General features: G+C 49.6%; 1 protein-coding gene across 1 annotated transcript in view; it reads left to right on the top strand.

The window, feature by feature from the left end:
- Nucleotides 1–21,645, top strand: part of TMEM266 (transmembrane protein 266) — a 139,356-nt gene that overhangs the window by 51,678 nt on the left and 66,033 nt on the right. Inside the window, exons 2-4 of the mRNA XM_082618885.1 lie at nt 2,060–2,191; nt 4,694–4,882; nt 21,070–21,224. Of these exons, the coding sequence (XP_082475011.1) occupies nt 2,154–2,191; nt 4,694–4,882; nt 21,070–21,224 (382 nt within the window). The 5' untranslated portion in view covers nt 2,060–2,153. The remainder of the gene's footprint in view (nt 1–2,059; nt 2,192–4,693; nt 4,883–21,069; nt 21,225–21,645) is intronic.

The following is a 21,645-nucleotide window of genomic DNA, read 5'->3' as shown; positions in this document are numbered from 1 at the left end:
TAGAAAAGTATACTCTATTTACCTAGTCTGGATTTTAAGAGGAAATCTTACACTCGGCCATCCAAATGCTTTCAATAGACCGTGCAATTTAAATTTATAAAACAGTAACTATGTCAATAAAAACCAACACTACATGCCAGGCACTATTCTAGGTGTTCTACACGCATTAACTCATTTAGTTAGTTCTATTATTATTCCCATTTTATAGGTGGACAAACTGAGGACAGAGGGCCAGTGAGTGGGAGCCTGGCTCTGACCATTTTTGGGACAGCAGCCTTGAAGCAGATCTTATTTCCCTGCCCAGGGATTGAACCTAGCCGCTAGTCCACCAGGGGCTAGAGGCTAGAAGCAAAGTTCCCTGGTTCTTACCTCCTTTGAAAGCAAAAATGTTTCAAGGAGGCAAAAACTGCAAAACAGATACAAAGTGTATTATAAGAGGCACAGCACAACTGTATGGGAGAGCACAGAGAGAAACAGTTTATTTATCTAAGGCAGAAGCAAGGCAGAAATACACACCCAGAGAGGAGTGCAGGCTTCCTGAATGAGGAGGCAGTACAGAGGCGATTGAAATCACTTATATAGGGCAGTCCTTCCGGTCTTTGTTTACATTTGGCCGAGTATCTTGTTTCTTTTTTCACACCTGCCTGGCCCTGGGACCCTCCCCAACATGCATAGGCAACTTTTTGCTAAGATGGATCCCACCGCAGAGGACTGTGGGGGTATGTCCACACTTATTATGGGGTGGCGCCCCCTCCCTTTTTGATCCCCAAGGAGCCTTCCTGTGCATGTGTAGACAGGGAAGTTTTCCTTGACCTCAGGAGTGGTCATCTTATCTCTTTACTTCAGCAGAGCTCAGCTTCTGCCACTAGCTTTGTCCTTGGAGCATCTGGGTGAGAACAAAGCTTCTATTTTACTCCACTTGACAGACACCAGCTGTCCAGCCCAGGGGCCCATCTATCTCCTCACTCATGACCACAGGCAGGCTGGCTCAGGATGTGCTGCCTGTCTCCTGGAGAGACCCAATTGGGAAGAAGAGAGGAAAGCCTGGAAGAGTGGAGAGACAGAACTACCAGAGGAGAGGGAAATCTCGGGAGAAAGAAATTTCTGGGAAAACAAGATTTTTTTTTTTTTTTTTTTTTTTTGCTGTACGCGGGCCTCTCACTGTTGTGGCCTCTCCCGTTGCGGAGCACAGGCTCCAGATGCGCAGGCTCAGTGGCCATGGCCCACGGGCCCAGCCGCTCCGCGGCACGCGGGATCCTCCCGGACAGGGGCACGAACCCGCGCCCCCCGCATCGGCAAGCGGACTCCCAACCACTGCGCCACCAGGGAAGCCCCAAAAGGAGATTTTTTTAAAAAAAAATAAATTTATTTATTTATATTTATTTATTATTTTTGGCTGTGTTGGGTCTTCATAGCTGCCCGTGGCTTTCTCTAGTTGCTGCAGGCGGGGGCTACTCTTCATTGCAGTACGTGGGCTTCTCATTGCGGTGGCTTCTCTCGTTGCGGAGCACGGGCTCTAGAGCGCGCAGGCTTCAGTAGATGCAGCGCGTGGGCTCTAGAGCACAGGCTCAGTAGTTGTGGCTCACGGGCTTCATTGCTCCATGGCATGTGGGATCTTCCCGGACCAGGGCTCGAACCCGTGTCTCCTGCATTGGCAGGTGGATTCTTAACCGCTGCGCCACTAGGGAAGCCTGGAAAATGAGATTTTTGAGACAAACCTGATTTTTGAGATTCCTAAAGCTGAAGTATAAAGTTACCCTGGTTTTTCCTTGTCTATTTAGTAGAAAGAGCTGTGGTCCAGCCTGGCTCTCTGCCATCTCTGTGTGACACAGAAAATTCACTTTATCACTCTGGGCCTGTTTCTTCATCTCTAAAGAAGAGTGAAATTATGCCTATTGCTATCTGCCATAGGTAATGGTAGGAATCTGTTCACTATTACTTTGAAGGAAAGTCTATATGGAAGAAAGTTCTAAGGGCTTCCATTTTTAGATGAGCTTAGGAGGACTTTGGTTTGACATCTGAGTGTAATAAATTCCTACTATCAATTATTTGTTTTCAGGGCACCACATTTGTATGCCTTATAGAACCCACGCTTGGACATGCTGATGTCAGGCTTCAAGACAGCTGAGCCCCACTAGACACCCAAAAAACCCATGGCTCTGGTTGCATCTTTCAACATGACCAGTCCGCAGTAAGTAGCATTTAGATCTGCTCTCTGTGGATACTGAGTTGGCACATCAGGATTGGGGGTACAGCCAATAGCTCCTTCCCCAGCCCTGTAGAGATGGAGGGGCTCCAGGTGGTTGTGTCCTTGAGCCTGACATTAAAATAATGTGTTAAAATCCCTGACATTAAAATAATGTGTTAAAATCTACTTTTTCTCAGAGTTACCTTATTCATGTCATCTCATTTTGTAGTTCAAATAGGCAGAGGAATTCTGCAATCCAAAACTGGGATTGTAATCCCATTGCTAATCCAGTGGGATTGCTAATATCAGATTGGCTGAAACAAGTCTCATGACTGAACACAGCATCAAGGGTGGGGAAATATACTCTTCCTTTTGATGGGAAGCTCCAAAGTCACGTGGCAAAGTGAGGGGTGAAGAGCAGAGCCACTGATACGTGTTGTCCACCATACTGTTCTTCATAGTCAAGACCAGGGAATAGTCCCAATACTCAGGCTATAACTGTGAGACCTTCACTCCCCCAAAGGAGGCCTTGTCTCCTCCCGCTGAGATGATCCATGGCCAGAGATGGTGCTGGGCCACTATGACCACTGGCAAGAGGGGAACAGAGGGCAGGAAGGCAGGAGTAGCTTATTCCGTGCTTCTCAGAGCCACATCCTGTTAGTTTCAGAAACTCTCCCCAGCCCTCCATGAACACCTCATTGATCAGAAAGCTCTACTTGTTCAGTTTGGCAGTCCATAGTTTCTAAAAGAACAAATTCGACCCAGCATCTACTTTTTGGGAAACATCTGGAAGAGCCAGGATTCCCCCCATGAACACCCACACTTTTATTTCAATTGTTGAGAAACACAGAAGCTTCACATCCTGTGACTGTCTATCTGAAGATCTTGAGTCATTTTGTAAATGCCACACCATGATGAGTACTATTATCTGTGCTTGACAGGTAGCAAAGAGCTAAGGTTTAAATAAAGCCTATAAAAGAGAAGTGGGGCATTGGAAATTACTTGGTGAATTCAGGTAGTTTAGGCAGCCAATCTGTGGTGTTCAAGGAAAAATCCCACTTTTTCCTCAATTATCTGGGATGATTCAAGCAAAAGAGAAGTAGGCATATTCAGTTCCAAACTTTCTGGATAACTGCCACTGTGTATTATTGGTTAGCTTCCAATGGTGGCTGGAAAAGTTTAGAATGTAGAACTGTCCAGCCAAGTGTAGGAACTTATCACTCCAGAGCCCCTCTCACCTGCTCCATATTTCTTACATCCATGTCAGATCACAGAGAAAGAATAGAGCCTCTATTCCACCTCCTCATGCTTCAGCTGGAGAAACTGAGGCCCCAGAGGAGGTCCGCAGAAGTCAGCATTGGAATCGGCACTAGAGCCCCAGAACAGTTTATCGCAGACTGCGCTGCATTCCAACTGTCCTCTCAGTGTTCCCTCAAATATTTAATTTTTACTCCTCTCCACTGTTTGGCCAGAGGCACAAGACCCAGCCCCTCAGATTCTACAGATGAAATAGGGTCAAGGATGTGTTGGGGGAACCAAAGGTGGCAGCCCAGGAAGTTAAAGGAAAATGGTCCAGCCCACCATCTCCTCACAGTGTAGCTGTTGGTGTTTGGGAAGAAGAGTTCTTAGTTACTGAACACACTGCAGGATGTGTAATGTCCCCTTTCTTATTTATGTCATTAGTGACCTCCTTTGGTAATGTGACAGCCACAAATGCCTCCACCAATTGTCAAATGTCCCTGGTGGGTTGGGAGGTAGTCCTGCCTCTGGTTGAGATGCCCTGTAATGCTAATGGAGCTGTGGGTTACTTGCAGTGCCCTAGGTGAGCCTGATGGTAACCTAGTAGGAGACCCAAAACCCCTCAGACATTTGTTCAAGTGACCCCCGTTTCCTACTGTCAACCTTATAAAGGGAGCTGTAGTAGGACCAGTTTAAGTAGGAAGGGAGTGGCACCCAGAACAGTTGGCTCCTCCTGTCCTCACTGCCCCAAGGCTCACTTGGTCCCTACAGGCCTCCAGGTCAGCTCCCCAAGCACCAGCAATACATCCAGTTGTGAACAAACACCTCTCTTCTCTATTGTGGTACAGATGGTAGAAACATTCCCGAGGACCTTTACAAAGAAACACGGAAGACAATTTAAAAGAATGTATTACTCCAACATAAAGTCTAGTTATTGAGAAGCCTAAAAGTCTAAGTCCTGGCTTTGCTGGTTGGCAGAGTTTCCATCTGGGTCTTTACCTTCCTTTGATGAAGGACCCTGCCCCCCAAACCTCATATTTTAAGATCTGAGCATGCTTCCACTTTTCCCCAGTTGGTGAGGGAGATGCGGCTGGTAGGGCCTCAGTCCAGCCCCTGGGTTGGCCAGCGGGGAAGAATGGTGACCTCACACTTCCCCTGCCCTCCTCCAGCACAGATTCCGGTGCATTCTCCCTCTTTTCCTTGGGGAATGGAAAAATCATTTTGTTCTTGAGGGATAACTCTGCCCTGTTGCCATCCCCGACTCAGGCCTGCCACAGAAGGAGGAACTTCTGAAGTTGAGATCATCTCCCAACAAGTAGACGAAGAAACCAAGAGCATTGCTCCTGTGCAGCTGGTGAACTTTGCCTATCGGGACTTGCCCCTGGCTGCGGTTGACCTCTCCACGGTGGGCTCGCAGCTCCTGTCAAATTTGGATGAAGATTACCAAAGAGAAGGGTAGGTGTTGCTACCGTCGAGTAGCTGAGACGTCTCTTGCGTAACTCCCTGGGTTTCCATGAGTACCTCCCAGCAAGGCAGCCCAGAGATGAGAGGTGCTGAATAGTAAGAGACCAGAAGTTCACATCAGGCCACCACAGCTCTTCTCCTCAGATATTGTTTCCTCAGAAAAAGGCTGTGGGCACAGAAAATACCTGTCACTGCTAGACAACCTATTAAGCGACATTTGCTTGGAACTCGGGGAATTATAAAATTAAAGGCTGTCACACTGCATAATAGCCCATCCAACCCCCAGTCTGGACACCTGGGAATCAGGAGACCAACAGGATTTAGTGTGACTCACCCAAGGTCTCAGTGCCTGTAAAGAATGGATTTAGAGTATACTTTCCTTTTATCAAGTCTTCTTTCACCAGGGACGAGATGGGGAAGGAAGCATGTGTGCAGTAACATGCTAAGGGTGGGAGGGAATTTAGCACCATTCATCCAGGAGCTTTGCAGACCTTAAGAAGCTCCGCTGCTTTGTCCAGTGAGAACAAATAGCATATGCTGGCCCCTGATTCAAAGGAGTGGCCCCTACCTACTCCTACCTAACTGGTCAATCAGATTGGATGCCTTTGTTCAATCTGGACAGGGGAGACACAGCAGTGACACCCTCCATTCACGTGGGGGAAGCTGAAGGCTGGACAAGGGCAAGAACAGGTCCTTGGGTCACAGGGCAGCTCAGGCTTTCCCCAGCCCCACCCTGTTGCTCTTAGATATAGACTTTTAAACATTGGCCAGGAGCTTGGGAGCCAGTTCTGGGCTACTCTCCTTCCTCAGATACCACCGCTAAATATTTTGGAACATGCTGACAGCTTTGAATATAAAAATGAAGGGTTGCCAGGTTATTTTAGAAGCAAATGAGAAGTCTTAGCTACAATTAAATTTGCAGAGCTTGGATTCCCTGTAAGTGTTTTTGAAGGGCCTCCCCGCCTTCCTAAGATAAATTGCCTAGCAATTGTGAAACCATACACCTTTTGCAAAAACTTCACTCCAGTGGCTTTCTCTGAAAATATAATTTTTTCCGAGTACTGTGCTTAGAGTCAGCAGGACATTGGAAACAAGGATAGGCAAATGGGTCGGAAATAGTTCAGGGTGGCCTGGTGGAGGGTGGCAGCATTCTGAGCATGGGCAGCACCATCCAACCACAGGGCCAGCTTCTCCAGGTCTCCAGGTCCTTGGCTCCGCCAGAGATGTTGGCAGTCAAGCCTTCCTTGAGCACCTGGCTACTGTGCCACTGCCTTCTGGAGGTCAAAAGCCTGGTATCCTGCCCCAGCCATTCTCATGGACTCATTTCCCGCCCCACCAGCGCCACCTTTAGGCTCTTTTCAAGTTTATAGTCGGAAGGCAAGGAAAGAAGCGGGAAGACCTTGGAGGATCTAGTTCCAGACCCTATCCACACCTGCACCCTGTAGGCATACGCACCACAGGTGGTCCAGGCTTTGAGGGCACCACTCCTTAGCCTGAACTGGAGAAGGCAGAGTCCCTGCTTTGTCATTCCGTTTGCTTCTGAATCAGGCCCCTGCAAGGTTTCTTCTGAGCAGGGAGAATACAGATGGGCTGCCTGCAAGGCAAAGAGGCTCTTGATTTGGTTTGAGTCTCCAGGTGTGCCCTGGAAAGCTGCTCCTGTTGGGTAAATAGGAAGCAGCCGGGTGAAGGGATTTGCTTCGCTGCTGGAGTTCTCGGCAGCGGGCTCCATTGGCAGCCAGAGGGCTTCCTGGAGGAAGGAAGAGCAGGCACAGGACACAAGCCAGGTGACAAGGAAGCAGAACAAAAGCACACTGTGAAGGGGGGAAAAAGCCTCTCTTCACAAGCTTCTTGGCTCTTGCTGCATTTCCTGGGGTTTTCCCCAAATTTCCAACCTGGCCCTTTCTGAAATGATGCAAAACAACACGATTTACAGTTCTGGTAGGTCTTCGAAAAGCTTTGGTGCAAGTCTTGTCAAATACACCTCTTCCTACTCAGGGAAGTGTTATATACAGGAATGAATCTTTTCTGTAGGAAATGAAGGGACCTCAGGGACTCCAACAAGATAGTGTCCAGCCACCCCACCATTCACTTCTTTTGAGCTCAGTGGTATTTCAGTGCTTTTAAGTTTCCCAGAATCTAAGAATGTTAAAGCTGGAAAAATCCTTAGAAAGTATGTATTCTAAATACTCTAATAGGATAGCAGAGTCTAGAGAGTGGAAGGAACTTGTGCAAGGTCACACAGTGACAGAGACAAAAATAGAGCCCTGGCTCCTGATCCAGGCTGGCACTACTGGGCTTCCATTTGTCACCTGTCCCTTTGCAACATCACAGTTGTGACTATGGTTAGCATACATTGTACACGATACCACTGTTAGGCTGTACCATCAAAGGCCCTTAACTTTTTGGCGTGCAGTCACTGAGATGTGGATAAACCCCTAGGCACAGGTGGAAGAGTTTCATCTGTCTCAAGCTCCTTGACTTTCCTAACAGCGCTTTGTCCTTCTCGTGGACCTGCCTAGCAGAGCTTAAACTGCAGAGCTATCTGTTGTCTACCCTCTTTGCTTCTACACACAGACTGCTGAGGGCTCAGGTAGGAAAGTCAGACAACTGTGCAGATTGGTGCTGTCTTAGTCTGGTGGGGCTTCCATAGCAAAGGACCACCAACTGGGTGGCTTAAACAACAGGTATTTATTTTCTCACAGTTCTGGAAGTGGGAAGTCCAAGATTGAAGTGCCAACAGAGTCAGTGGCTGGTGAGAGCTCTCTCTTTGGGCTGCAGACAGCTGCTTTCTCGCTGTGTTCTCACATGGCCGTTCCTTGTGCGTGAGTGGAGAGAAAGAGTGAGCTCTGATCTCTTCCTCTTCTTATAAGGGCACTAATCCCATCATTAGTCATTAAGGGCCCCACCCTGACCTCATCTAAACCTAATTACCTCCCAGAAGCCCACCTCCAAATACCATCACATCAGGGTGGGGTGGGTGCGGTGCTTAGGGCTTCAACCTTTGGGGGGTGGGGGGGAAGGACACAAACATTCAGTCTATAAAAGCACCTCCCAGACTCAAGGCCTCCAGTCTCAACTTGCTTCTCAGTTTTGCCTGACAGTTCTCTGTGGTCCTGGTTAGCTTTCACTCCTGGTCCCCAGATGGCCATTTCAGATTGTTTCCATTTCCCCCAAGCCTTCTCTTGCCTCCAGCAGATGACCTCCTCTCCTCCTTCCCTAAGAAAGTAGAAGCAGTCACAGATGAGCTTCACCCCACCCCTCAGTCGCTCGCTTCCTCCCTTCTAGGGCCAACCTCACCTCTGAGTTCTGATTCCCCTCCCCTCACACCTTCTCATGAACTTTGCTGCATCAGTTGCGTCCTCACACTGACTCCTCACACACTCAGGTCTCTCACATCCCCCCTCGACTCCACGTCCCCGTTAGCTGCCACTATCTCTCTCTTCCTTTTTGCAGCCAAACTTCTTAAAAGCCTCATCTGCATTAGCCATGCCCCCTTTGCTCTCTCCCATTCATTCCTCACCCTACTGCAGTCCAGCTTTAGCCCCATCCACACCGTGGAAACTGCTCTCCTCAAGGTCATCAACGGCCTCCGTGTTGCTAGGGTCCTTACACTGTCCTCTGTCCAGCATTTGAAAACGTCATCCACTCCCCGCCCTTGAAACACTGTCTTGTGTGTCCTCTGCTCTATCACACTTTCTGGATTTTCTTCCTACCCCTCTGGCTGTCCATTCTAGGCCTTTTAAAACTTGTTCTTTCTCTGCTTTGTCCTTAGATGTTGGGGTTCTTCTTTTTCTGTCTTTGGCCAGTTTAGCTCTACTAATTCTACCCACTGGGTAATTGCATCCACCCCCATAACCAAAATTCACATTCTTCAGCTTGTAACTTTCAAAGCTGAGTCTCTAGCACAGCTGCTCTCTCTCTCTCTCTCTCTCTCTCTCTCTCTCTCTCTCTCTCTCTCTCTCTCTCAAACTGCTGGCTCACATCCAACTACTTCCTGGACATCTCCACAGGATCCCAGACACGCCTAGAATCCTAACAAGTGTCTGTGGAATTATCTGTTCTTCTACCTCTGAGTTGGCTGCATATTTGAGAAATGTTCTTGTCTCCACCCAAGTCATTGCTAAAAATAGCTTTTTGGTGACAGCACTTAAATCCAGCCTGAGGAACCATTATCTGCCCAACCAGGACTTCTGGCCATCTCAGACCCAACAAGGCCCCAAACTGAACTGTCTTTTCCCAAAACATATTCTGTCTGGCCCCAGTCAGTGGATCTAGACTTACCTGGCTGGCCTCCCCAGCCCATTATCAGAGGGAGTCACATGTGCATGTTGGCTTATTTACAATGACCCTCAGCCTCTTTCCTGCCTCAACAGGAGCCAGTGGCTTCCAAGACACCAAAGATCCATGAAGCCAGTCGGTCAGGCATAGTCACCACTGGAACTTACATCCTTCTTCCTCCCCTGCTCTGGCTCCCTCCTGTCCATGTCCACTGCCCATGAAGCCGCTGACACTGACAGTGTCCACTGTGGGAACGCTAGTGCCCAGTTCAGGGCCTTTCAGAAACCACAAGGCCACAGGATGCCCATGCAAGGTGGGGAAGAAAAGCCTCCCCTCCCCCCAGACTCTGTACCAAGCTATCAGTGAGCCCAGAAGTGTCTCTGCTTATGGCCACCGCTCTGGTCCTATTTGCTTCTGGCCTTCACTTCTCTACACTCAGGTCTCCAGTTCAATCCAAGGGGCTGCACTGGCACATCACGCCAGCTACACCATCACCATCATCATCATCATCATCATCCTTTCCCTCCTTGCATCTTCCCCCCAGCCATGCACCTCCTCCTTCAGTAGCGGTAAAACACAGATCTCCATGAATGTCTGCAGATGTGAACAGACAGAGAAGGGGGAAGGGGAACAGAGGAGGTTCTTGAGCACATCTGAGCCCCAGCTGAGCCAGCCACAACGCCCCACTACATCGGTACCCTGAGAGACCAGCTTAATTTCTCCTCCTTCATCCTCATGTTCTGTCATCTCCAAGTCCTGTACCTTTCTACTGCCCTAATATCTCTTCACTGCATCATCCTTCTCACAAAGGATTGGTAACCCTATCAGCCAGGTGCTTTGGACTGCATACCACAGGAAGCCTATCTCAAATTCAAACAATGAAGGTTTTCATCAGCCCATGGCCCATGGAGCCCAGAGCTAGGGCAGCTTTGAGGTTGGTCCAGACCCTTAACAGTAGCAACAAGGACCAGATTCCTTCTATCTGTCCACTCTGCTGTCAACAGTGTTAGCTTCATCCTGATGCTGTAAGATTCCCCTTATTTTTTGAGAGGGTTGCCCTTGGTAATCTGGCCACATCCTTCTTCATACATGTCTGGCAAGAGAGAATGGCTACCCATCATTCTCTTTTAAGAGCAGCAAAGAACTTTCCCAGAATCCTTTATTTGCTCTCTCCTCATGTCCCACTGGCTAGAATTGGATCACATGGTAAGGGGTATGGGAATCCACAGCCCAATCAGGGCCACCCCTTGAATTGTGTCATTTCCCAAAACACACTGCTGTTACCTCATGGGTCAAGGGTGGGATGGATATTGGAGAATTGCCCGCAATACACCACAGTCTCTAAGAAAGCCAAGCCTCCATTCATAGCTTTTGATCCAGAATTAGAACTTCCCTTTTTCCTTTCTAGTCATTGTTCGATTTGGAAAAGATCTAGAAGCATGTCTGCCTTCTCAGACTGTTTCTTCAGTAACTTGGTTGGCTCGATTATTTCGCTCAGATACAGTTTGAATTGTGTCCACTATCCCAGGGGACAACGCTTTGTGTTTCCATGTAACCAGAGCCCCTTCTGCCTGGTTGCCTTTGGACATCACCCCATTCAACAGTGGGAAAGTGAGACACAGAACTGCTTCTCAGTGAACCAACTGTCCACCTTTGGAAGAGGGACACTGGGTTTGCAGGAGGCTAACTCATGGCACATACTGGGAGTTCTACTCTTTCTCAACCAGCTACACTACACTGAAGGCCTGGTTGGTTTGCAGGGTCTGGGCTAGACAAGAGGCCACAGCAGACAGAAAATTCGGAGAAGCGCAGAACCTCCACCCTAGGGAAGCTCACAGCCGATAGGAAAAATGATGGTGACAATATATGTGTGAGGAAGGCAGCGAAGGCAAGGGTCATCACCCCCTTTTATAGAGGAGACTCTGTGGGCCACATCGAGAGATAGTGCTCCCCATCTTTTTAGTGGAAAGAGAGTGCAGAGAGGGTCATGGAAGAGTAGGTAGGATAGTCTTTGTCAAAATATAAAAACAAAATAAGAAATGAAAGATATTCAGCCTTTTATAATTATTTACATTTTAGGGTTCTAAGAGGTCTGACCTGGTTGGTCAGGGCCAGACCCGCAGATGGGAGAAGCTTGGAGGAAGGCTGGGTAGACAGAAAGGGACGTTATTGCTTGGAGATGATGCCAATGGCACATTTCTGCTGGAACTTGACAATCAGAGAAAGAAAACCTAATGGTTTTGAGATGTCAGGCTAGGAAAAGATGACAGGGTCCAATATAGCAACATCTTTAAATGAGGACTGAAATACTTTTAGATATGCCAGCAAACAAAGGCTGGAGGCAAAGAGGGAGGAGGGGAGGTACCCCCTGAGCCATAACCCCAAATTCCCTTCTCTTTTCCCATACTGTCCAGCCCAAGGACCACCCCCTCCGGAAAATCTTCTGTCCCCCACCCCACCTAGGCCAGAGCCTCACCTTGGTGCACCCATAGCCCTTGACCTTCTTCTAGCTCAGCACTTGTGACACTGAGCTCTACTCTGTTCTCAAGTCTGCCTCTGGTACTGGACCAAGTGCTCCCTCAGGGCAGAGATCAGATCCTTTGAGCCTGGAACACGAGGGGTGTTGATTAAATGAAGGAATGACTTGAGTGAGTGAGTGGATGAGTGAGGCTGTGTTCAGATAAGGATTAGAAGAGAAGGGGAAGGCCACTTCCATTTGGGGAGAATTGGGGGCTGGCTCTAGACCTGTGTGGCGTCCAGGAAGAACCACAGGAAGGGACCAGGCTTCTCACTCCCCACAACTCAAGGCCATAGTCTGTGGCTGGCCCACCTTTGAGCATCCCTGCTAATTCCACACCCCCTCCACAAAGTCATCCTAAAACAAGTAAATCAGATTTGCCTCAGAACATGCCCACTTCACTTAGTACAATCTTAGCATCCTTTTAGAAGAAGGGAAGGCTTTTGGGGGTTCAGGGTTAAAAGGCAGTTCCATCCCTGCCATGACCTTGCAAGTGCAAAGTCCAGAAGTTCTGCATCACGTGGCTTGTGAAGTCTTTGATTCATTTTTCCCTCAAGGAAGAAGAAAGTTAAAAAGAGCTTCCTTATTCCATTTGCTTGATGCCAAGGAGATTTGTCTGTAATAAAACTCTGCCTCTTCCTCTGGCACACCAGCTGTCCCTGGACCCAAGCTGACCCTGTGACCCACGACTCTTTATATTTTTCGTAGGCTCAGGCTTCCGAGGGGGTTCTTGATGTCCCAACCAGGAAATAAAGGTTTGATTCAGATCAAAAAGTATTTTCTGGTAAGCACAGGTGAGCCTATTTCCTGTAGTCCAAGAGCTGCCAAGATTTTATATTGATTAAGAAGGCAGTAAGTTCACAGATATATTATTTCTCAGCAAAATAAAACCTCTTGTCCCCACCTACTCACAGGGCAGGGTGTACAGCCTCTGGAGAGCACTAGGTGGCGGCAGAGCACCTCTGACCACCTTCGCGTGGGTGTGTGAGCGCTGCATGGAATGGGGTGGGGGACTTGAAGCCAAGGCCAGGTCCCCCAAGGAAGGTGAGCTGACTTTATGGGATTTGGGGGTCTCCAGTCATCTGCGGAGGCCCTTGAGATCTGAACTTTAGCCAAAGAGAAGAAGAAGGAGCTGGCCATCCCGGGATTTACCAAGCCACAGCTCAGAACCAGAGAAAGCTGGACAGAGAAGTGGGCGTGGGGTGTGCCTGAAAGCCGTAGCCCACTGGTTCCCACCAGGGTAGGAAGCTGACCTCATTCAGGCGGCCCCGACCACAAAGCATAGCATGAAGGAGACTCTCAGACTTCTGGCCAGTTCCCAGAATTGAGGACTCGAGGTGGGAGAGGGTCTTGTGGTCCCTTGGTCCGGCAGGGCCCCACTCCCTCCCCTGAGTAGGCTTGAACCCCATGGAAGCCCTTCAGAGATGTGTGGGCAGTGCCCTGGGTTCCCCCAAGTAGGGGCAGCCAGCCGACGGTGCGTATTAGCAATTGTGTTCCCAGGGGAGGGTTGGTGGCTCGCCAAGCTGGGTGACAGCTCCTGGGCTGGGCTCTTGCCACCACACCCTGCTGTCTTTCCCAGCGCTTGCCTTTCCCAGGATGCAAGAAATCTGAGATTCTGGAACAAGAACATGTCAGACTCCCGTGACCCCAGCTGCACACAGCCCTCCTCCCTCCCTCCGCCCCAAGGCAGTGGGGCTAACCTTTAGCTCTGGTTGCAGAACGGAAGCTGCTCGTATGGGAACTTCAGTTTCTTCAGTTCCCCCGAGGGCTGGGAGAGTCACCTCTGACCTCCAACCTGAGAGTCCTCGTGACTGCAGTGTGTTGTGTGCTCGCATTTCTGGGTGTTTTGTGCTGCTGTGGCTTGCCTCTTGGAATTGGGTACAGGAACAAAGGGGATGCTTGACAGTGCTTTTCCTGCTCTTCTGGTTCTCCCTGTGGGAGTGAGAAAGAAGTACACGGGTGTCCCTGTGGGTGTTGGGTTGATGGTTCTCATGGGTGGATATTTGTCTCTGAAGAAGTTCTGCACATGTGAGCTCATTTCCGTCTCCTGCTTTTTCCTCTCCCTTTATGTGTTTAGCTTTTCAGGGTAGTCTAGGGCAAAGAGCTCATTGCATAGTCTGAATTCACCTATAAGGCTGCAGGCTCCGTGCGGATGAAGGCCCTGAACACTCTCCTGTGCTTAGCACCCAGTACAGTGCCTGGCACTTAGTGGGCATGTAATGACTATGTGCAGAATGGAATGGATGTTGAAACTGCCCATATTTAGATGATTAATCCCTTTTCTAATGCTCACATGCCTAAATCATCATAGTAGATACGAATGGTAGCCGTGTGGTAAGCATTATGTTATGGGCTTTACATATGTTATTTTTAATATTTTAGAACAACAATCCTGCAGTAAGATAGTACTTATTCCCATTTGGGAGCTTAGGAAACTGGGGATCAAAGATCGCACTCAGAGTTCAGGCAGTGGTGGGGCTACAGTTACCACCAAAACCTAGACAAATGGAAGAGTCTGGCTTTCCCCATTGTTTGTCAACAGAGAAAAAAATAGAAGGAATTGCCTTTTAAAACTACTAGATGAGTTAACATTTGTAAAGTGCTCGGAATAGCATACGTGCATACTAAGTGCCTTATAAGTGTTTGTTAAATCAATAAAAATAAAACCCAGGTCAGTGCCAGAAGTTGGATTTAAGTCAGCTTCGTGGCTTTCTCTGACAGTATTTTAATCCTCTGGAATAAATACAGTAAAGAAAAATAAAGTGGGGCCACAGGATGTTCTGCTGACAAAAACACCACCAAGTCTGTGGCCTCCAGGCCGCAGGTGTTTAGCGTCACAGAATTGGAGTATCTCAGGGCCTGAAGGGGTCTCAACTGCCCAGTCCCAGGGTTTGAACTCGGATCCCAGGTGTTTAGCGTCACAGAATTGGAGTATCTCAGGGCCTGAAGGGGTCTCAACTGCCCAGTCCCAGGGTTTGAACTCGGATCCCAGGTGTCCTTAGAAGACCTATGAGTGAGAATCAAGGGGTCCGTGCACCCCTTGGAATGTTATGCACAGTGTTGTGGTTTTGTGCACTGTTCGGGTATGGGGCCACGGTTTTCATGCCCTGGAGAGCTCTGCAACACAGAAGGGTACTGAGGCTCTGGTCTAGCAGTGCCTCCCAAGGTCAGAGTTGAGGCAGGTTGGGTAGGCTCAGCACCCCAGACTTCATTAAGGCTTCAACTACACCCCCTTTCTTTGGGGACTTGATGGATGGAAATCTCCGTTGAGTAGGACTGGCAGGCCATCTGGTCTGGCCACCTACTGGGAAATAAGCTCTTCTGTGATCTTCCACCTCCTCCAGGGACATCATGACTGTCCACTGCCTGTGGACTTTGCAGGCAACTTGGGGGTCTCCACAATCCTCATACCTTGCCACCGCCCCTTCCCCCCATCGTGCATCCTCCCAGCCACGCCAGCCTGGCAGCCACACTGTGGATTGCCAGGGTGGGAGAAGCCAGACCCCCCCCCCCAGGAGCAAACACAGCCCCTGCCATCCTGGCACTGCACAGAGCAATTCTGCTCTGCCTTTCAGAACGGGGCTGTTTCAGTGCCAGGCTTGGGAATGCTGCCTGATAGAGCAGTGACCTGGAGCCGCCTCCTTCTGGGCCACTCTCGTGGCTTGACCTCATATAAAGGATTCATCAGAAACTTGCCAGAGTTCATTTTAATATTCTAAAAGTTATCCTCTCAAACTTTTATGAAGATACCTAAGTATATAAAGCAGAAGCAGTAAGGGTACTCAGCCTCTCCTCCCTCTCCAGGGTTTCTCTGAGGCCTCAGGAGTGACTGGTGCACCCTCACAGTAGAACAGTCACCTGCCTGCCAGGAGCTGCCATCTGGTTGGTATTTACAGACTTTGGCAGCCGAAGCCGGCCTCCTGGAGCTGTCCCCTCGCTGCCACTGCACCAAGATAGGAAATTGAGAGACGTCTGCCCTCTGGTGGTGATCCTGGGGATAACACCACCCTGAGAACCAGCTCTAGGACTTTGATGGGCTGAATGCTCAAGAGATGGAGGAAGGTATCTTTTCTAATTAAAGAGTCAATGCTGATTTCCCTTTTGGCCCATTAAACTCCTTGAGTCATTATTTAATCACTCAGGGATATTTTGAAGCTGGAAAGATTCTATTTTTCTACTAAAACCCAGTCTCCTAGGAATATCTGAGTCATTTGAATTTCAGAGGAAATTTTATTAGTAACTGGGATTTCCAAACACTGGGGCAGCCAGAAAGTCTGCTGCTTCAGCCCAGCCTCTGTTCTGGAGTCTTGGGGTCCATGGTCCTGCTCTTCAAGGAGCTGGAAACCCAGAGCCTGCTTGGACTCCAGCTTCAGCCTCAGGTCTGGGCTAAGAAGCCCTCGATGCCCCCAAACACATACACTCAGTCTCAGTGAATGGCAGTGCTGCCTTCTGCTCCCCAGGGGGCCTAAGCTGCTTCACCATTCCCTCAGTGTTGGGTCCTGCACCCCGGCCCCAAGGGCTGGCTGGGGACCTGCTTGCCTTCACTGCCTCATCTCTCCTGCACCCAGACTCCCTTTGCCATGCCCTGCCCACCTCCTGAGCTACCCGTTACCTCTTGTTAAATCCAAAGCAGTGGTTGTCACCTAAATCACCCAGGATCTCACTGAGATGCAGACACTCATTCAGTGGGTATGGGAAGGCCCAAGAGTCCGCATTTCTAACAAGGTCCCAGGTGATGCTGACGCTGCTGGTCCACGGAGCCCAATGAGAATCAAGGACCAAGGGCAGTGGTTCTCAATCTCAGCTGCACATTGGAATCACCTAAGGAGATCAAAACATACTAAGGCCTGGGTCCCACCCCATTGTTTGTGGTTTGCATGGTCTGGTGTGTGGCCCAGGCACTGGGATTTTTAAAAGCTCTCTTAGTGGTCCTCGGATCAGCCAGATTTGAGAACCACTGACCTGGATACAGACTGCAGCCTCCCCGCCGCCACTGCTCAGCAGCTACTGTATCCTTTTTTGGATGGGTGGTCTCCCTCCATCTGCTTCAGTTGAGCCCTCACCTGTGTGTATTGTCCTGGGGTTCACATAGAGTGTGTGCAAATAGCACCCCTTGAACTTGTACACAAAGGGGGTTTCAGGAAGTCACCCCCAGATGGGCATGGTTGAGGGGCTTGTAGTGGAAGGCAGAGCAGAGGTGGGGGGAACCACTGGGCTAGTGCAGGAGCGGAAGCACAGGACCAGGGCAGTGAGCATGGGCTCCACTTTGCAGCTGCCTTGAGGTTTTTTGGGAACTGCATTGGTTGCCCCATGGGCTGTGGGAACACCTGCAACACCTGCTTGGGGTGGGGTTAGGTCAGCTGCCCCCAGCCCTGAAGGGGAAGCCCTTCCGGGTGAGGCCTACCCTGACCACCTAGTTTAAAATGTCACCCTTCATGCCCCCCTTTCCTCCCACAGTACCCACCACCCTGTAGGACACCATCCCATTTCCTAATTCGTTATGTTTATTGTTTGACTCTCACCCACAGGAATGTCAACTGCCCGAGAGCCATGGCCTGTGTTGATCACAGTGCCTGCCTAGCGCATAGGGTGTCTGGCATTCACTTGACTTCCAGACCTTCCCCTGCCTGGTTTCTGAGTCCTGCCACCTTCCTGGCCCCTCCCTGGCTGCTTCCCGAGGCCGAGGAGTGCCGTGGTGTCAGGGCCAGGCTCGCATTGCCAGCTTTGGACCACAGGTCCCCACTTTGCACCGACCACTTCCCAATAACCAAACTTGGGTCTGCTTAGGAAGTTTTTCTGATCAAACAAGAAAATAAAAAGCAGCATCTTTTCTTCTTTTTTTTTGGCTGCGCCTTGCAGCACGCGGGATCTTAGTTCCCCAACCAGGGATCGAACCCGTGCCCCCTGCATTGGGAGCATGAAGTCTTAGCCACTGGACCGCCAGGGAAGTCCCAAAAGCAACATCTTAACATTTGAAGCCGCAATATAAAATGACTTTTCATTCCCATGGAGAGGCAGGTCAAGTGTGGAGTCTCCTTTTTAGAGGGAAAGCCTGCCACTTGAAGAAACAAATGGTTTGTTTCATCCCTTTCTCCCCGTGGGACCTTCCTCTCAGGGTAGAAGGCCCGGTCTCTGAGGGATGCACCCCACGCTTCTGGGGTGCACAAGGCACAGATGAGATCAGGTGCCCCGCTTCTCACGCTGGACGTGCAGGCGAGTCTTCCTCTGGATGCTCAGCAAGGCACCAGCCCAGGCCGACGGCTTTGGCAGCTGCCCTTTTCATTTATCACTGCAGAGGGGGCTTGCCTCAGATTTCAGGTGACAGTGAAATGGCATCAGTGTAGGGACCACAGACGATTGGACTGGGTTTTAGAGAGGATGTGGAGTTGGAGCTGGGTCTCCTTTGGGAGCCGGGAAGGAGGGCAGGAGGGTAGGAGGCCACAGGAAACTTCCAGAGGGAGTGCCGAGGCAGCTGGAGGCGGGGCGAGAACTGGGGTGAGAGGTGCGAAAGATTAAAATAGGGCCAGCGGAAGGGGGCGGGAATGTCATACTATGGGAAAAGGAGGCGTGACACTCCCGGGATGTATCAGGAGGAGAGGAGGTCAGGAAGTAATGATGGCCAAAGGTACCTTACAGTTCAAAGGGTCTTTCATAGGCAAAAGCATACACAGTTGATAGCACCTGTGGGTGGAGCCTCCAGGATTCTCTGTGCCTCGACCAGGTAGGGCGCGGCTGTCCCTGACCACTCTGGTCCTTCTTTCCTGGCCTCCTGGACAGACACGCTCAGCCCTCTCACCGGTGTCCTTCACGTGGCCTTTCCTTTCCTGACACTGTCTTCTCACCTGCATCCCAGGGATCCCATGCATTCCTCTGACCAAATCCCAGCCGCCCTCACCAGGACCCCTCAAGATTCCTCTTCTCTGAATTTAGGGCTGTCAGTTTAGCAAACAAGAATAGAGGACACCCATTTAAATTTGAGTTTCAGATAAACAGTGAATACCTTTTTTTTAGTGTAAGTATATCCTATACAGCGTTTGGGACATACTTATACTAGAAAATCGTTGATTGATTGTTTACCTGAGATATAACTGCTCATCCCGTATTTTCTCTGGCAACCCTACTGAGCTCCACATGGTATCAGTTTGGGGTTTACCCTGTAGCCTGTTGCTTATGGGTGGCCCTCGTGAACCTGCAGGAAGGTGGAGAGAAGTGGTTCCGCGGGGGACTTTGAAACCCATCTGCAGCGGGTAAAGCAGGCCTTCATCGATGGCCTTCGGTCTGGCCTCCACTCACCTTTGCCCCCCTGTCTTCTGCTTGTCCTCAGTGAGAACCCTCTCTTCTGCCTGGCAGCTCTCCTCACTTCTCGCACCACGCTCTTGGCCATGGGCGCCATGGGCGAGGGTGTCCCATCGATCATCCTCTGCTTGTCCAAAAATGCCTTCCTCCTCTTCCCCCATCACCTGAAAGCCAAATTTCCTTGAAGAGCCATGAGCTTTGTCCCACTTTCCAACATCTGGGGCCTCCTTCAAGCTTTCCCTTGATGGACTGTGGGGAAGAAATCTCCCTGAAGCACCTACATTATTCCTTTGGGGAGAAGGGAGCACCTCAAGGCAGAGCTCCCCTTTCCAGAGACACCCTCGGGATCTTCAGGGATGGGTACCGGCTGCTTTGCAGCAGGCTCCAGCCAATTGCTCCCTCTGGACAGGAAGGACAGTGGGTGACGGCCAAATCTTTGGGCCATCAGATAATTTATCATCATCATCATCATCACCATCACCATCAGCTACATGGTGCTTTACAGGTCAGATACATTTTCTCATTTAACTTTCAATAACCCTGGAGGCTAAGGAGTTTTACAGATGGGGAGGCTGAAGTCCAGAGTGCCTTTGACATGGTCCCGAGAGGCTGAAGGCCAAGCCAGAAGTGAGGACTCCCCAGCCAGTGCTGTCTCTGGTATTCTAGGGCACCTAATTCTTCCTCATCAGGGCAGGCAGGTGAGTCCAGCTTGTAAATAACCCACCAAAGCAGTGAGGTTTGACTTCACCATCCCCATGCCCCCTTAGAGGCACTCCCTTTTCACCAGGATCTTGTGTTCCTGAAGCGAGCGGATCAAATGCCCTAAGGGGCCCACCAGCTCTGAGATTCTGTGCCTTCTCTCCACTTCCAAACCTACTCAGGAAAGATTTCATTATCGGTGGCCTCATGTCTTGTATGAACATTCACGATCATCTAATCAAAGGTTTCCCAAAAGACGGTCCATAGAACACTAGTCCCTCCAGGTGCTACGTGACAAAAGGGTGCATGGGCCAGTGAGTTTGGGAAAAACTGATACTGTAATCCCTTTTGGAGCACAGTGATGCATGATAGCATATTAATGGCACTAAAATGTCCTGCAGAGAAAAATATCCACTTAACTTTTTAAAAAATAATTTAAAAAATTTTTATTTTATTTATTTATTTTTGCCTGCACTGGGTCTTCGTTGTGGTGCGCGGGCTTTCTCTAGTTGTGGCGAGTGGGGACTACTCTTCATTGTGGTGCACGGGTTTCTCATTATGGTGGCTTCTTTTGTTGTGGAGCATGGGCTCTAGGCGCATGGGCTTCAGTAGTTGTGGCTCACGGGCTCAATAGTTGTGGCTCACGGGCTCTAGAGTGCAGGCTCAGTAGTTGTGGCACATGGGCTTAGTTGCTCCGCAGCATGTGGGATCTTCCCGGCCCAGGGCTCGAACCTGTGTGCCTTACATTGGCAGGCAGATTCTTAACCACTGAGCCACCAGGGAAGCCCTATCCACTTAACTTTGACCCAGATTTTCTAAAACTTAACCAACCCTAGAAACTTTTTATTGAGTAACAATCATTAACATTCTGTGGAACTAGCATTCCTTACAATCTACTTTGAGAAACAGGGATCAGTTCAGATCTTTCCTTGTATAGCTGAAAAAACAGAAAATTCACTTATGAATTCATTGAGCATTTATTAGAGGTGGGCTGAGGGTATCCTAAATACAGAGCCTGTGCTAGGTTCTGAGACCTATGTGGAAGTATAATATAATAAGTGTAATAATAATAATAATAATTCATGCAGCACTTACCACATAGCCAGCCTCTCCACTAACCGTTGTGGCCTTCCAAAATGGGTTTTGTACCCATTTTAAATATGAGGAGACTGAAGCATGGGGAGATGCTGTGAGCTGCCCGGGTCAGCCTGTATACCGAGCTCCATCTCTTAATGAGATGTTTCTGGTCTTCCGTCATTCTACCCAGTGGCCCCTTGAAGAAAGCTGTGTTTCATCAGGAAGCAGAGCCGGGGAGGTGTTGAGAGCAGGGCTGTGGTGGGGACCTCACCCCCTCTCAGTGCCTTCTTCCCCACTTTTGTCCCCGCAGGTCTACCTGGCTGAAGCCGTGCTGTGGGAAGAGAGCAGCCGTGTGGCAGGTATTTTTGCTCAGTGCAAGTGTCAACAGTTTCCTGGTAGCCTGTGTAATATTGGTGGTGATTCTCCTGACTCTGGAACTTCTAATAGATATAAAGCTTCTCCAGTGTGAGTAGCAAGAGAGATACATATGTAAATACATATGATGTCAATATTCCATGTGCATCCATCAGGGGTCCCCAACTAGCAATGTGATCTGCCCCCAGCCTGACGGCACTGCCCACCCCTGGCCCCATGGCCCATGGGGATGACCATTGGGAGGAAAGCATCTGGCAGCTTCTCTCCCTGCCACCCCCAGCATCGCTTTGCCCCCCTCCGCCCAATGTGGCCTCTTCACTCCCCTTCCCCAGCATTCCATGATCAGAAACTGATGAGATCCAAAATGTTGGGGACCCCTGTGTGCACCTTTTTTTTATTGTTCCCATTTGGAATTTTCCAGGTTGGAATTTGCTGTAGCTTAAAGAGAGTTCCCATGTGTGGAGGCGTCTCACCTTGTAGTAACTAATAATGACAGCAGCCACAATGATGC

The sequence above is a fragment of the Mesoplodon mirus genome (assembly GCF_964341445.2).
Source record: "Mesoplodon mirus genome assembly, chromosome: 4".
Classification (NCBI taxonomy): domain Eukaryota; kingdom Metazoa; phylum Chordata; class Mammalia; order Artiodactyla; family Ziphiidae; genus Mesoplodon; species Mesoplodon mirus.
The sequence above is the reverse complement of the archived record's forward strand: the minus strand, read 5'-3'. Positions and strand labels throughout refer to the sequence as shown.